Consider the following 17396-nt stretch of genomic DNA (forward strand, 5'->3'; position numbering starts at 1 on the left):
ACACTCATGAAAGAAATCGAAGAAGACAAAAAAAGATGGAAAAACATTCCCTGCTCATGGATTGGAAGAATAAACATTGTCAAAATGTCTATGCTGCCCAGAGAAATCTATACTTTCAATGTCATCCCAATCAAAATAAAATTGGCATTTTTCAAAGTGCTGGAACATAAATCCTAAAATTTGTATGGAACCAGAAAAGACCCCGAGTCACCAAGGAAATTTTGAAAAAGAAAAACAAGGCTGGGGACATCATGTTGTCTAATTTCAAGCTATATTACAAAGCTGTCATCACCAAGACAGCATGGTACTGGCACAGAAACAGACCTACAGTCCAGTGGCATAGAATAGAGAGCCCATATATGGACCCTCAACTCTATGGTGGAGTAATATTCAACAAAGCAGGAGAAAATATCCAATGGAAAAAAGACAGTATCTTTAATTAATGGTGCTGGGAAAACTGGATAGCAATATACAGAAGAATGAAACTCAACCATTCTCTTACACTATACATAAGGATAAACTCAAAATGGTTGAAAGAACTCAGTGTGAAACAGGAATCCATCAAAATCCTAGAGGAGAACTTAAGAAGTAACCTATTTGACATCAGCCACTTGGCACTTCTTTCAAGACATGATTCCAAAAGCAAGGAAAGCAAAAGCAAAAATGAACTTTTGGGACTTCGTCAAGATAAAAAGCTTCTACACACCAAAGGAAACAGTCAACAAAACAAAGAGGCAACCTACAGAATGGGAGAAGATATTTGCAAATGACAGTACAGACAAAGGGCTTATATCTAAGATCTATAAAGAACTTCTCAAACTCAACACCCAAAAAGCCAATAATCCAAAAATGGGCATAAGACATGAACAGACACTTCTCCAATGAAGACATACAAGTGGCGAACAGACACATGAAATAGTGTTCATCATCCTTAGACATTAGGGAAATTCAAATCAAAACCACATTGATTACACCAGTTAGAATGACAAAAATTGACAAGGCAAGAAACAACAAATGTTGGAGAGGCTGTGGAGAAAGGGGAACCCTCTTACACTGTTGGTGGGAATGCAGGTTGGTACAGCCACTTTGGAAAACAGTGTGGAAGTTCCTCAAAAAATTAGAAATGAGAGTTACCCTATGATCCAGCAGTTTCACTACCAGGTATTTACCCCAAAGATACACATGTAGTGAAAAGAATCGTCATCTGTACCCCAATGTTCATAGCAGCAATGTCCACAGTAGCCAAACTGTGGGAAGAGCCAAGATGCCCTTCAACAGATGAATGGGTAAAGGAGATGTGGTCCACATATACAATGGAATATTACTCAGCCATCAGAAAGGATGAATCCCCAACTTTTGCATCAACATGGATGGGACTGGAGGAGATAATGCTAAGTGAAATAAGTCAAACAGAGAAGTCACTTATCAATGGTTTCACCTATTTGTGGAACATAAGGAATAGTATAGAGGATATTAGGAGAAGGAAGGGAAAAATGAAGGGGAGAAATTGGAGGGGGAGATGAACCAGGAGATGCTATGGACTCCAGGAAACAAACTAAGGGTTTTAGAGGGGATGTCGGTGGGGAGATGGGTTAGCCCGGTGATGGGTATTAAGGAGGGCATGGATTGCATGGAGCATTGGGTGTTACACAAACAATGAATCATGGAACACTACATCAAAAACTAACGATAGATGTACAGTATGGTGACTTAACATAATAAAAAATAACACTACACCTTACTCAATTATTTACCTTTCAAATAAATTCAGAATGAAACAGTTATTAGCTACTACTAACAGTATTAAATATTAATAACTTTATGTATGCTGTTTTTATGTGCTGGTTCCTTGTATGTGCCAAATGCTCAAAATTTGGATTGTTGTGTCAGACAAAACTAAATGTATTTTTCAAGATAGATATTATTGAAATACGTTCTGAAAATTTGGCATGTATATTGTGCACATGTATGTGTATGTGAGCAATATAAATGTCTGATTTCTCACTTTTCCCAACACGTAGGTGTTTTAAAATCAAAGCAACTTAATTTTGGGTAAAGCAGTATTGGATTAATTTTCATTTCCTACCTGGGAGTGAAGTAAATTCATTTTCATTTTCTTTTAATTAGCCATTCACTTTTCCTCTTCTTTTACTTCAAAGATTACTATTCATGACATACCATATAATTTTAGATATTCCAGTGATGAGCATTTTCAAAGTTATGTGTATATTACCATTTATATTAAGAAAGCAATTAGCACACAATGATTTCATGTATGATTCCAGGGACTCTATTGCTTAGGGCAGGGGTAAAATAATATTACTTATTCAAAAATTGCAGGATGTAAGAATTATACTATAGTAGTTAAGGTGTGCTCATAAGCATTTCATAATTTCACTTCCTGAGCCTGCCGACAAACACCTATTAGTGGCATGGTAATACAGATCATTAATTTTGACCTTAAGGCACTGAATTTTCACTTTAATGCCCTGGAAAATCTACTTCTAAAAGATTTATGATTGTTTGGCATATGAAATATGTATAATTTTAGGCATCAGAGCTATCACATCTGATCTGGAAAGCACATTAGAAACTGGTTTGGGATATATTTATGATTTTTGTACTTCCTGTAGATTTAGTCCTAGATAAATGGTTGAAAACACAGATGTTTGGGACACCTGAGTGGCTCATTCAGTCAAGCCTCCACAACTTAATTTTGGCTCAAGTCCTGATCTCAGGGTCCTGAGATCACTTGAGATCTACTCTGTGCATGGAGCCTGCTTAAGATTCTCTCTCTTTCCCTCTCCCTTTGCCCCTCTCCCCCTGCTCAGGGATGCATGTTCTCTCTCTTGCTTTTTCTCTGAAAAAAAAAAATTATGGATGTTTAAGTGTAGAAATAAAGATACTAGTGAAGAATGTAATAGAATCAGTTACATGTCTTTAGATAGGTATGAAAACCAAATTAAAACATTTCCTAAAATTTTTTACTAATGTTTACAAGCAGTGAAGAAAAATTAGTGTGGAAAGAATTTGATTTTTATTAGACTTTTGGATTTTATGAACTGGTGAAGAAAAATCTATTATGTATTCTAAGATTAGTCACAATGATCATAATTATTAAATAATCCACAATTATCATGTTGAAGCACAAAAAATAGGGAGCCTATCAAAATGTTAGAATAGACGGATGCTCAAGTGTATGTACAGAGTGACACAGAATGAAAATGCTGAGACTTTAGAATTATGTTTTTAGCATTACAGTTAACTTCAGAGTCCAGATCTGCTGAAGCAGATAGTAAGACACCCAGCAGGTGACTGGGAGTTTCAAGGATATAACAAAATGATTCATTAAATGCCTATGTCAAATAACAATTCGTCTTTTACTTATAGAGATAACCAAATATGTAAAGAAGTAATTATTTCTAGTATAAAAGTTATCATTCACTGAAAAATGATGAATTTATGCATAGTGAATTTTTGCTACGGTGTACAGATAAAGAAAATACAAATGTGTTGATGACTTCTTGACTTCTTGAGAAACAGCAGTAAGTCCTGAAATCCATGTTTTTGATTAAGCACATATGATGCTAATGCCATAGACAGATGAGAGAAAATAACTAGTTACATATATTCAAAAAATTATCAGGAAAGGCAAATCCACCCACAATTATACTCTTGAATAGTCATATTCAAGCCATTGCAAAATGAAATTGAACTTTTAAAATTATTAATCAAATTAGTTAAAACTACCAAATACTCATATGTGCTCTCAGATTTGTAAATGAATGTTCAACCCTTATTCTTCAATATGTGCTTTTTAAGAAACTCACATCCTATTAATTTATAAAAAGAGCTTCAAGTATTCCTTGGTGAAAAATTCAGGCTTCTGGATTACTTTATGGCTGAGAATTACATTAAAAATTAGAACATTTGGGGCGCCTGGGTGGCTCAGTGGGTTAAGCCACTGCCTTTGGCTCAGGTCATGATCTCAGGGTCCTGGGATGGAGTCCCGCATCGGGCTCTCTGCTCGGCAGGGAGCCTGCTTCCCTATATATCTCTCTCTCTCTGGCTGCCTCTCCGTCTACTTGTGATTTCTCTCTGTCAAATTAATAAATAAATCTTTAAAAAAAATAGAACATTTATAAAGGTATTTTCTCATTCAAAACAAAATGTCCTAATAGAATTCTAATAGGTGAAACACATTAAAGAAAAAAATCCAGCAAAATTGAAGCCATAGAATAAACCTTTTAATTATGTCAGGGAGGAAATGTCTCATCGTCTGAGTAATTTGGTTACAACCTTAAGGAATACACTCAAAATATGTTGCACTATCTAAAAATGCTTGACTGATAGTTTTATCTTGATTATTTCCCAACAATGGTAGTAATGGGTGGGTAAGAAAGCTTGTACATCACTTAGTAACTGGACAGTTTCCAAAGAACAATTATGGAAGATATTTCAAAGGCTTCTTGAAACTAAAAATTATAAAATAATTATTTTTATTTGGGTTAGAAATATAATGTTCAGTTAGATGGCAAACTTATTAAATATACAGGTAAATTTGTAATTCATTGAAATGCTCATCTTCAAAATACAACACCAATCCAAATATTTCTTTAATTACTGATCGTAATTCTAAGAAAAATATATTTAGTACTTTCTTAGTAACTTGAAGAATTTAATACTAGTATTTTATTTTTAGATTATTTAATAAATTATTTTTATTTATTTTTAAAGTTGTTTCCCTTTATGGCATATGATGTTGGATTTTTAACTTCCAATAATAGTAGTTTCCTTTTTTAAATGATTGTTTAAATAAACATGTGACTTGTCTTAAGAAAATTATTAAATGAATAATAATCAGATGATATGATATGTAATATGGGTAAAATAATAAAGGGGGTTCTGAAATGATTTGAGAAACTATGTCTTACTATTTCTTTTGTCATTAATTTTTGGATCTGTTGCCTCTTAACTATGTTGTTTTTTTCTAAAATTGTACAGTTCAGTGGTTTTTAGTATATTGACAAGTTAAGCAACCATAATTGTAGGATAACTGACAGTGTATTCTATTAAACCTTTGCATGGCTTATCACTCTTTTCATGTGGGTCTTGATTTAAGCTTTTAAAACAGAATTTGTGTTTGCTTTATATACGTCTTCCCTTTTATGTTTAATTATTCCCAGATATTTTTTATTTTTTGGCCAAAGTTTTTAAGTATTGTCACTATGTTTTTAAGCAGATTATTACTGTTATGGTTAAAAGCTATTAATTTCCTTATGCTCGTTTTGCCAAAGTCATACATTGTAGTTTAAAATAAAATCTTCTGGTTTTTCAAAGTGTTCAACTGTATCATCTAAAGTTGAGGGTGTATTGTCTATTCATATTCAACATTATAATAACTTTTGGTTTTATCATCCAATTGCATTTAGTTAAATTTTCCAAAACATGATTAATAATAATGGTGATAAGAGATAATCTAGTCTCATTATTGAGTTCAGTGGGCATGCATTTAGCATTTTATGGTTTGATATTTTTTCTTCTCTATTGTATTTGCATAGTTTTTCCTTGTACTAGCTTAAAAATTATTGAAACTAGATAGTGAATTTATCACATAGGTGTTCTCTAGAGTGTTGACCATATTCATGTTATTTTTTCTTTCAATTTTTTAATGTGATGAACTATGATTTAAATTTTCTAATTTTTATAAATTCTTACAATATAACTAAAATACATTCTATTTTATTCTGTTTAACTGAGCACTGTTAGACTTGATTTGCTATATTCTATTCAGAATCTTGCATCAATTTTTATAAATGGCAACAACCTATGGTGTCATACTATTTTAATCAACATTTATTAAGTTACAATAAGTAGATAATTTGAAATATTTCTTACTTTAAAAAAGAATGGGAAGGTTCATAATTCATTTATTTTTCTCTCTATATTTTTTCTTAGGTCGATGATTTAAAAAAAAATTATGATCAACTATCCTGGAAGAGAAAAGGTTTTGAAAAGGAGTATCTGAGTGTACTTAATGATTATTATGCCGCAGTAAGTTGACCTTTCCCTCTTTCTCCCTAGAGTTCTATTCTCTATTCCTAAATACTAACTCATGCATGTAAAAGTAATTTCATCATTACACATGTTTTTCTTTCTGAGATACAAGACATATATAAATGATTCTTTTATTCTTTTCTTCAAGAAAAAATCATGGGATATTGAGCTTTCTAATATTGCAAGAGACTTTTCAGATATTTCGATTGCAAATGCTCAATTGACAGAAGAAAACAAAAAGCTTGCAATTGATATTGAAACAGTGGCAGGTTTAATCAATGAAAGGTAATTATGCAAATATAATTTTCATTTTGATATAACATATCCAATATGTTAAGTATAATACATCTCTTCATTTTTGTTTTCCTGAGGTGATATGGTAGTTTTTGTGATTATCATTAGCTTAAATTTTGTTTACTTCTATTAGCTTTTTATTTTTTTTTTATTTTTTTTTTTTTGCGTAGGCGTGGCGAAGCAGAGTGAGAAGGAGGGAGGGAATCTTAAGTAGGCTCCACTCCCAGGGCAGAACCTGACACGGGGCTTAACCTCACAACCCTGAGATCATGACCTGAGCTGAAATCAAGAGTCAGAGGCTTAACCAACTGAACTACCCAGGTGCCCCTAGATGTTGCTTGGTGTTGCTCTTTAAATCACTCTGAATCCCTTTAGAGGTTATCGAAATGGTGAAAAAATGATCTAATAATGAGTTTTATGCTCACTCCTATCACCTCCTTTTGACATATTCTCTTATACTCAAAGACACTTTAAAATTAAAATATGTTTAACTAAGCTTCTGCTGTCCTTGTCAACCCTCAGTTCTTTCTAGCCACTACTAGTTTTCTTAGCTCAGAAACCTGTGGTTTTCTTGCTTCCTTTTTCTATTTCAGTCCTCATATTCGACATGATAAGAACGAATGTTCCACAGGCTAAATATGCTTTCATCTATCTCACTACTCCACCAGCACTCTGGTACAAGCTATCATCATGTCTTACGTGAATTTACAGCGACTTCCAAAGCTAGGTTACTGCAGTCATTCTGCTCTCTTTCTAGCCCATTATCTACACTGTGGTAGGTACATTCTTTTTTCTCCTTTCCTCCCTTCTTCCCTCCCTCTCTTTTCCTTTCTTCCACTCTCCTTTCCTCTCTTTCCTTTCTTCCTTCTCCCCTCCCTCCCCCTGCTTTGCTTTGCTTTTCCTTCCTTCCCATCCCTTCCTCCCTCCCTTCCTTCCTTCATTCCTTCCTTCTTTCCTAACTTCCTTCCCATAAGTGTGATCCATTTCTCTTCATACCTGCATTAATGTTAACAGGAATGAAGGGACAAAATGTCTCCTTAACCTCTCCTACTATATCCCTGAATAGGTGGACATATCTGCCTGTTCAGTCTCATATCACACATGCTTTACCCTTATTATGCAGTTCAAATACAATGGCCCTACCTGATCTTCTCTTATTTGCCATATTTTCCCCAGCCTATATGGCATTTTTAAAAAGATTTTAATTATTTATTTGACAGAGAGAGAGAGAGAGACAGCAAGAGAGGGAGCACAAGCAGGGTGACTGTGAAAGGGAGAAGCAGGCTTCCCACTGAGAAGGAGCCCAAGGTGGGTCTCCATCCCAGGACTCTGGGATCATGACCTGAACTGAAAGTAGAGGCCTAAAGACTGAGCCACCCAGGCACCCCCCCATGTGGCATTTTTATGCTATTTCCTTTTCCTATGTTATTTTTCCTGTTCCTTCTTCCCAACATTTAACCTTAAGATAGTTTAAGAGTTAGTTCTGAGAAGCTTTTCATTGACTGTCCAGTTAAATCCAATTTGTCTATTATGTGTGTGTCTGGCACACCTACTTTTCTCCATTTCTCTTGCCATATTTGGAATTTTGTTTGTGTGAATATTTGACTTTTGTTCATTCCCTCAAAAAATGAGATCTAGGGGCACCTGGGTGGCTCAGTGGGTTAAGCCGCTACCTTCGGCTCAGGTCATGATCTCAGGGTCCTGGGATTGAGTCCCGCGTTGGGCTCTCTGCTAGGCAGGGAGCCTGCTTCCTCCTCTCTCTCTGCCTGCCTCTCTGCCTGCTTGTGATCTCTCTCTGTCAAATAAATAAATAAAATCTTAAAAAAAAAAAAAAAGAGGGAGCTAATTTCACACTGAAAGAGCTAACTAAAAAAAAAAAAAAAAAAAAAATGAGATCTATGAGGGCAGGCATAGGCCATGGCCATATTTTCTTCACCAGTGAATCCACATCTTCAAGCATAGTGCCTGATACATACTATGTTATCCAGTTAAGTACTGAAGGGAGAGAAGGAGGAAAGAAGGGAGAAGAGTAATGATGATATTTGATGATTATGTAGGAAGATTGTTAAAATTTCTTATTGATCATTTTATCTTTGGAAATGGTAGAATGAAACATTTGTGAGATTTTTCTGTATGTTAAAAATACTTTTATTATGTTCAATTAGCCAACAACCAGTATATAATTAGTTTTTGATGTAGTGTTCAGTGATTCATTATTTTGTTTAATACCCAGTGCTTACCACAACATGTGCCTCCTTAATACCCATCAACTGTTACCCCATCTCCCTACCCCGCTCCTTTTTGTAGTCCTCAGTTTGTTTCTTGGAGTCCAGAGTCTCTCATTGTCTCCCTTTCTGATTTCTTCCCATCCAGTTTTCCTTCCCTTACCCTAATGTCCTCTGCTTTTTTAAAAGAGAACAAAAGGGGGTGCCTGGGTGGCTTCAGTGGGTTAAGCCTCTGCCTTAAGCTCAGGTCATGATCTCAGGGTCCTGGGATGGAGTCCTGCATGGGGGGCTCTCTACTCAGCAGGGAGCCTGCTTCCCCCCCCACTTGCTTTTCTGCCTACTTGTGATCTGTATCTGTCAAATACATAAATAAAATCTTTTAAAAAAATAAAAGAGAACAAAAGGAACTATTTTATAAAAGATAATTTAAAATTGTACTTTTTTTAAGTTATGTTCGTATTTTATTTTTTTTTTAAGTTTTTATTTTTTATAAACATTTATTTTTATCCCCAGGGGTACAGGTCTGTGAATCGCCAGGTTTCCACACTTCACAGCACTCACCAAAGCACATACCCTCCCCAATGTCCATAACCTCACCCCCCTTCTGCCAACCCCCCTCCCCCCAGCAACCCTCAGTTCGTTTTGTGAGATTAAGAGTCACTTATGGTTTGTCTCCCTCCCAGATGGAACTAGAGCGTATCATGCTTAGCGAAATAAGTCAAGTGGAGAAAGACAACTATCATATGATCTCCCTGATATGAGGAAGTGGTGATGCAACATGGGGGCTTAAGTGGGTAGGAGAAGAATAAATAAAATTGTACTTTTTAATATTACTATACTTTATTAAGAGAACCAGAGGAGAGAAAAAATTTGAAGTTAATGAGAAGACTCCTCGAAGAAAAAAAGGGAGTGTGAGGTTAGCATTTATTAGATTATCCCACAGTAACACACAACCACCCCATCTTAGTGGTATGCAAGTATAAAAGTTTATTTCTCACTAGCATTGCAACTTAGCCCTGTCTATGCTTCATGTTATTTCTACTTCTTAGATTCAGGGTGAAGGATCAGATCCTTCTAGGGCACGTTGCTCTGGTAAGCACAAGTCCATTAGTGGGATCACTTGATAGCTCTTACAGTTTCTATCAGTAGATGATAAGTGTTTCTTCTGCTCACACTCCATTGAACAAAGCAAGTCATATCGCCAAGCCCATGTCAACAGGGTGGTAATCTAATCTTCTTAAAAAGAGAGAGCGTAATTGAGAGCACTGATACTATCTATCACATGTAAGGAGAATGTAACCCTGGTTAGAGGAAAGGATTTCTGTCATATGCATTGTGCCTGTCCAGTTAATACCTTAGATATCATTTAATTACTTAACTTTCCCTTCAAATTTTTACTTGAAACTTAAAAAACAAATGGTTGCTTTTAATAGCAAATTATGTAGTGCTCAACAGAGAATAAATGAAAGATTAGTGAAATGAAAGAGAGATAAAGGGATATGCAGGCAAGAAAAAGTCAGGTCTACCACATTTAAAAAATTTTTTTAAATTAATTTATTTATTTTTAAATAAAAATATGATGTATTTTTATCCCCAGGGATACAGGTCTGTGAGTTGCCAGGTTTACACATTTTACAGCACTCATCATAGCACATACCCTCCCCAATGTCCATATCTCCACTACCCTCTCCCATCCACCCTCCCCACAGCAACCCTCAGTTTGTTTTCTGAGATTAAGGGTCACTTATGGTTTGTCTCCCTCCCAATTCCATCTTCTTTCACTTTTTCTTTTCCTACCCCCCAACCCTCCCACATTGCATCTCCACTTCCTCATATCAGGGAGATCATATGATAGTTGTCTTTCTCTGATTGACTTATTTCGCTAAGCATAATACCCTCTAGTTCCATCCATGTCGTCACAAATGGCAAGATTTCATTTCTTTTGATGGCTGCATAGTATTCCATTGTGTATATATACCACCTCTTCTTTATCCATTCATCTGTTGATGGACATCTAGGTTCTCTCCATAGTTTGGCTATTGTAGACATTGCTGCTATAAACATTCGGGTGCACCTGCCCCTTAGGAGCACTACGTTTGTATCTTTAGGCTATATATCCAGTAGTGCAATCACTGGGTCATGGGGTAGCTCTATTTTCAGTTTTTTGAGGATCCTCCACACGGTTTTCCAGAGTGGTTGCAACAGCTTGCATTCCCACCAACAGTGTAGGAGGGGTCCCCTCTCTCTGCATCCTCAGCAGCATCTGTCATTTCCTGACTTGTTAGTTTTAGCCATTCTGACTGGTGTGAGGTGGTATCTCATGGTGGTTTTGATTTGTATTTCCCTGATGCCGAGTGATGTGGAGCATTTTTTCATGTGTCTGTTGGCCATCTGAATGTCTTCTTTGCAGAAATATCTGTTCATGTCCTCTGCCCATTTCTTGATTGGATTATTTGTTCTTTGGGTGTTGAGTTTGCTAAGCTCTTTATAGATTTTGGATACTAGCCCTTTATCTGATAGGTCGTTTGCAAATATCTTCTCCCATTCTGTCAGTTGTCTTTTGGTTTTTTTAACTGTTTCCTTTGCTGTGCAAAACTTTTGATCTTGATAAAATCCCAGTAGTACATTTTTGCCCTTGCTTCTGTTGTCTTTGGCGATGTTCCTAGGAAGGAGTTGCTACGGTTGAGGTCAAAGAGGTTGCTGCCTGTGTTCTCCTCAAGGATTTTGATTGATTCCTTTCTCACATTGAGGTCCTTCACCCATTTTGAGTCTATTTTCGTGTATGGTGTAAGGAAATAGTCCAATTTCATTTTTCTGTGTGTGGCTGACCAATTTTCCCAGCACCATTTGTTGAAGAGGCTGTCTTTTTTCCATTGGGCATTCTTTCCTGCTTTGTCAAAAATTAGTTGACCATAGAGTTGAGGGTCTATTTCTGGGCTCTCTATTCTGTTCCAATGATCTATGTGTCTGTTTTTGTGCCAGTACCATGCTGTCTTGATGATGACAGCTTTGTAATAGAGTTTGAAGTCTGAAATTGTGATGCCACCAACTTTGGCTTTCTTTTTCAATATCCCTTTGGCTATTCGAGGTCTTTTCTGGTTCCATATAAATCTTAGGATTGTTTGTTCTATTTCTTTGAAAAAAATGGATGGGATTTTGATAGGGATTGCATTAAATGTGTAGATTGCTTTAGGTAGAATAGACATTTTCACAATATTTGTTCTTCCAAACCATGAGCATGGAACATTTTTCCATTTCTTCGTGTCTTCCTCAATTTCTTTCATGAGCACTTTATAGTTTTCTGAGTATAGATTCTTTGCCTCTTTGGTTAGGTTTATTCCTAGGTATCTTATGGTTTTGGGTGCAATTGTAAATGGGACTGACTCCTTAATTTCTCTTTCTTCTGTCTTGTTGTTAGTGTAAAGAAATGCAACTGATTTCTGTGCATTGACTTTATATCCTGACACTTCACTGAATTCCTGTACAAGTTTTAGCAGTTTTGGAGCGGAGCCTTTTGGGTTTTCCACATATAGTATCATATCATCTGCAAAGAGTGAAAGTTTGACTACTTCTTTGCTGATTTGGATGCCTTTAATTTCTTTTTGTTGTCTGAATGCTGAGGCTAGAACTTCTAGTCCAATGCTGAACAGCAGTGGTGATAACGGACATCCTTTCTGTGTTTCTGACCTTAGCGGAAAAACTTTCAGTTTTTCTCCATTGAGAATGTTATTTGCAGTGGGTTTTTCATAGATGGCTTTGATAATATTGAGGTATGTGTCCTCTATCCCTACATTTTGAAGAGTTTTAATCAGGAAGGGATGCTGCACTTTGTCAAATGCTTTTTCAGCATCTATTGAGAGTATCATATGGTTCTTCTTTTTTTATTAATGTATTGTATCACATTGAGTGATTTGAGAGTGTTGAACCAACCTTGCAGCCCAGGAATAAATCCCACTTGGTCGTGGTGAATAATCCTTTTAATGTACTGTTAGATCTATTGGCCAGTATTTTGGTGAGAATTTTTGCATCTGTGTTCATCAAGGATATTGGTCTATAGCTCTCTTTTTTGATGGGATCCTTGTCTGGTTTTGGGATCAAGGTGATGCTGGCCTCATAAAATGAGTTTGGAAGTTTTCCTTCCATTTTCTATTTTTTGGAACAGTTTCAGGAGAATAGGAATTAATTCTTCTTTAAATGTTTGGTAGAATTCCCCTGGGAAGCCGTCTGGCCCTGGACTTTTGTTTGTTTGGAGATTTTTTTTTTCCAATTTATTTATTTTCAGAAAAACAGTATTCATTATTTTTTCACCACACCCAGTGCTCCATGCAAGCTGTGCCCTCTATAATACCCACCACCTGGTACCCCAACCTCCCACCCCCCCGCCACTTCAAACCCCTCAGATTGTTTTTCAGAGTCCATAGTCTCTCATGGTTCATCTCCCCTTCCAATTTACCGAAAAGCACATACCCTCCCCAATGTCCATAACCCTACCCCCCTTCTCTCAACCCCCCTCCCTCCAGCAACCCACAGTTTGTTTCGTGAGATTAAGAGTCACTTATGGATCAAGAAGATGTGGTATATATACACAATGGAATACTATGCAGCCATCAAAAGAAACGAAATCTTGCCATTTGCGACAACATGGATAGAACTAGAGCGTATCATGTTTGGAGATTTTTGATGACTATTTCAATCTCCTTACTGACTATGGGTCTGTTCATGTTTTCTTTTTCTTCCTCGTTCAATTGTGGTAGTTTATATGTCTCTAGAAATGTATCCATTTCTTCCAGATTGTCGAATTTGTTGGTGTAGAGTTGCTCATAGTATATTCTTATAATTGTTTGTATTTATTTGGTGTTGGTTGTGATCTCTCCTCTTTCATTCATGATTTTATTTATTTGGGTCCTTTCTCTTTTCTTTTTGATAAGTCTGGCCAGGGATCTGTCAATCTTATTAATTCTTCCAAAGAATCAGCTCCTAGTTTCATTGTTTTGTTCTACTTTTTTTAGTTTCTATTTCATTGATTTCTGCTCTGATCTTTATGATTTCTCTTCTCCTGCTGGGTTTAGGCTTTCTCTGTTGTTCTTTCTCCAGCAGAAAATAGGTGTAGGGTTAGATTGTGTATTTGAGACCTTTCTTGTTTCTTGAGAAAGACTTGTACCACTATATTTTTTCCTCTCAGGACTGCCTTTGTTGTGTCCCACAGATTTTGAACCATTGTGTTTTCATTATCATTTGTTTCCATAAATTTTTTCAATTCTTCTTTAATTTCCTGGTTGACCCATTCATTTTTTAGAAGGATGCTGTTTAGTCTCCATGTATTTGGGTTCTTTCCAAATTTCCTCTTGTGATTGAGTTCTAGCTTCAGAGCATTGTGGTTTGAAAATATGCAGGGAATGATCCCAAACTTTGGACACTGGTTGAGACCTGATTTAGGACCCAGGATGTGTTCTATTCTGGAGAATGTTCCATGTGCACTAGGGAAGAATGTATAGTCTGTTGCTTTGGGATGGAATGTTCTGAATATATCTGTGATGTCCATCTGGTCCAGTGTGTTATTTAAGGCCTTTATTCCCTTGTTGATCTTTTGCTTGGATGATCTGTCCATTTCAGTGAGGGGAGTGTTAAACTCCCCTACTATTATTGTATTGTTGTTGATGTATTTTGTTGATTTTGTTATTAATCGGTTTATATAGTTGGCTGCTCCCATGTTAGGGGCATAGATATTTAAAATTGTTAGGTCTTCTTGTTGGACAGACCCTTTGATTATGATATAGTGTCCTTCCTCATCTCTTATTATAGATTTTGGCTTAAAATCTAATTGACCTGATATAAGGATTGCCACCCCAGCTTTCTTCTGATTAGCATGGTACATTGTTTTCCACTCCCTCACTTTAAATCTGGAGGTGTCTTCAGGTCTAAAATGAGTTTCTTGTAGGCAGCATATTGATAGGTTTTGTTTTTTTATCCAATCTGATACCCTGTGTCTTTTGATTGGGGCATTTAGCCCATTAACATTCAGGGTAACTATTGAAAGATATGAATTTAGTGCCATTGTATTGCTTGTAAGGTGACTGTTACTGTATATTGTCTCTGCTTCTTTCTGCTACTACTTTTAGGGTCTTTCTTTGCTTAGAGGACCCCTTTCAATATTTCCTGTAGAGTTGGTTTGGTGTTTGCAAATTCTTTCAGTTTTTGTTTGTCCTGGAAGCTTTTTATCTCTCCTTCTATTTTCAATGATAGCCTAGCTAGATATAGTATTCTTGGCTACATATTTTTCTCATTTTGTGCTCTGAATATATCATGCCAGTTCTTTCTGGCCTGCCAGGTCTCTGTGGATAGGTTCGCTGCCAATCTAATATTTTTACCCTTGTATGTTACAGACTTCTTTTCCCGGGCTGCTTTCAGGATTTTCTCTTTGTCACTAAGACTTGTAAATTTTACTATCAGGTGATGAGTTGTGGACCTATTTTTATTGATTTTGAGGGGCGTTCTTAGCATCTCCTAGATTTTGATGTTTGTTCCCTTTGCCGTATTAGGGAAATTCTCTACAATAATTCTTTCCAATATACCTTCTGCTCCCCTCTCTCTTTCTTCTTCTTCTGGAATCCCAATTATTCTAATGTTGTGTCATCGTATGGTGTCACTTATCTCTCAAATTCTCTCCTCGTGGTCCAGTATTTGTTTGTCTCTTTTTTGCCCAGCTTCTTTATTCTCTGTCATTTGGTCTTCTATGTCACTAATTCTTTCTTCTGCCTCATTTATCCTAGCAGTAAGAGCTTCCATTTTTGATTGTACCTAATTAATAGCTTTTTTTATTTCAACTTGGTTAGGTTTTAGTTCTTTTATTTCTCCAGAAAGGGCTTTTATCTCTCCGGAGAGGGTTTCTCTGATATCTTCCATGCCTTTTTCGTGCCCGGCTAGAACCTTGAGAATCGTCGTTCTGAACTCTAGACCTGTCATATTACCAATGTCTGTATTGATTAGGTCCCCAGCCTTCAGTACTGCCTCTTGCTTTTTTTTTTTTTTTTTTTTTTTTTTTTTGTGGTGACTTTTTCCGCCTTGTCATTTTGTCCAGATAAGATTTGCTTTCTCCTCCTCTGGAATTCTGCTGTTCTCCTTGGTGAGCGAAGTTGGTCTTGGCTGGGTTTCTTGTTGATCTTCTGGGGGAGGGGCCTGTTGTAGTGATTCTCAAGCGTCTTTGTCCCAGGCGGAATTGCACCGTCCTTACCACAGGCCGGGCTAGGTAATCTGAACGGGTTTGCTTTCCGGAGCTTTTGTTCCCTGAGTACTTTCCGTAGAGTTCTGGAGGTCGGGAATGAAGATGGCGGCCTCCCAATCTCTGGCCCGGAGCAGTCAAGAGCTCGGGGTTCCGCCCCTCAGTGCACCCTCAGACAAAAGTGCCCAACTGTCCCTGTCTCCCTGGCCTCTGGTTGCGCTTGGAGGAAAGCGCTCAATCACTCCCACATGGAGAAAAGTGCCCAGCTGCTTCTGTCTCCGTGGCCTCTGGCCCCGCTCCGAGCTTACCCAGCCTGCAACCAGTTCAAGGTAAGCCCGAGTTGAGAGCTCACTCCTTGGCTTTGTTGCTGTAACCAGCTTCCCCGCTCTAATACCTGCGAGCTCTGTAACACTCAGACACCCCAGTCTGTGACCCCGCGGGACCTGGGGTTACGCTGCCCCTACTTGGGCTTCGCCCGGGTTTAGCCTCTGGAGCTATGTCCCTCCGTGGAGCAGACTTTTAAAAGTTCTGATTTTGGGGCGCCTGGGTGGCTCAGTGGGTTAGGCCACTGCCTTCAGCTCGGTTCGTGATCTCAGGGTCCTGGGATCGAGTCCCGCATCGCGCTCTCTGCTCAGCGGGGAGCCTGCTTCCTCCTCACTCTCTCTCTGTCTGCCTCTCTGCCGACTTGTGATCTCTCTCTGTCAAATAAATAAATAAAATCTTAAAAAAAAAAAAAAAAGTCCTGATTTTGTGCTCCGTTGCTCCACTGCTTGCCAGGAGCCGGCCCCTCCCCCGCCATGGTCTGTCATCCCGTCACTTTGTATTCGCTTCTCCTCAGGTCCTACCTTTCAGAAAGTGATCAATTCTCTGTTTCTAGAATTGTTGCTCTTCTTCTCTTAGATTTCCCATTGGATTTGTAGGTGTTTTCAATGGTTAGGTAAGCTATCTAGCTGGTCTCCTGCTACCTGATGTCATCTCAGCCTGCTACTTCTCCTCCAACTTGACTCTTTTTCTGGTCTACCACATTTTTAAGAGATGTTCCAAAGGAAGAGAAGATTAAAAAAATACAATGGTAGTATTTAAGGAGATAATCATCAGTCATATCTGGCAAATATTTCTTACATTCTTGCCTTTAACTGGTCTCTCACTTTCAGTAGATGATAGGTAGGTAGGTGGGTAAGTAGGTAGATAAAAGATAGATAGATAGATAGATAGATGCAAACATAATTATTCATTTCCAAACTTTATTTGCTTTTCTTCCAAATCTTCTAAGTCATTTTATGATTCTCTCTTTGGTGTAGATATTTACAGCTTATCTTTTACTTCTTCAACATAGTACAAAGTTATTTTATTTTATCTACATGTAATAATTTAAATATGTGTAGTCTTTCTAATCTACTTTTGCATCTTATTCTCCTAGCTAATGCTTTTGCTGTCTCTTTTCCTTGTGCTCTTGGCTGTTTTTATTGTGCATTGTCCATTTTCTTCTGGTAACTATTTATGGAAAATCTTTGAGTCCTAATATAAAATTGAGTTAATCATTTGCAACCTTATATTTATGAAAGTGGTTCTCTTTCAATTTGTCCTTGGATATGCCCAGA

At 37.1% G+C, this 17396-nt stretch overlaps 1 protein-coding gene across 1 annotated transcript in view; it reads left to right on the plus strand.

The window, feature by feature from the left end:
- CCDC178 (coiled-coil domain containing 178) overlaps nucleotides 1–17396 on the plus strand; it is a 433088-nt gene that overhangs the window by 101347 nt on the left and 314345 nt on the right. The window contains exons 11-12 of the mRNA XM_044244391.1: nucleotides 5959–6054; nucleotides 6206–6342. Of these exons, the coding sequence (XP_044100326.1) occupies nucleotides 5959–6054; nucleotides 6206–6342 (233 nt within the window). The remainder of the gene's footprint in view (nucleotides 1–5958; nucleotides 6055–6205; nucleotides 6343–17396) is intronic.

Source organism: Neovison vison, chromosome 3 (genome assembly GCF_020171115.1).
Source record: "Neovison vison isolate M4711 chromosome 3, ASM_NN_V1, whole genome shotgun sequence".
Classification (NCBI taxonomy): Eukaryota; Metazoa; Chordata; class Mammalia; order Carnivora; family Mustelidae; genus Neogale; species Neogale vison.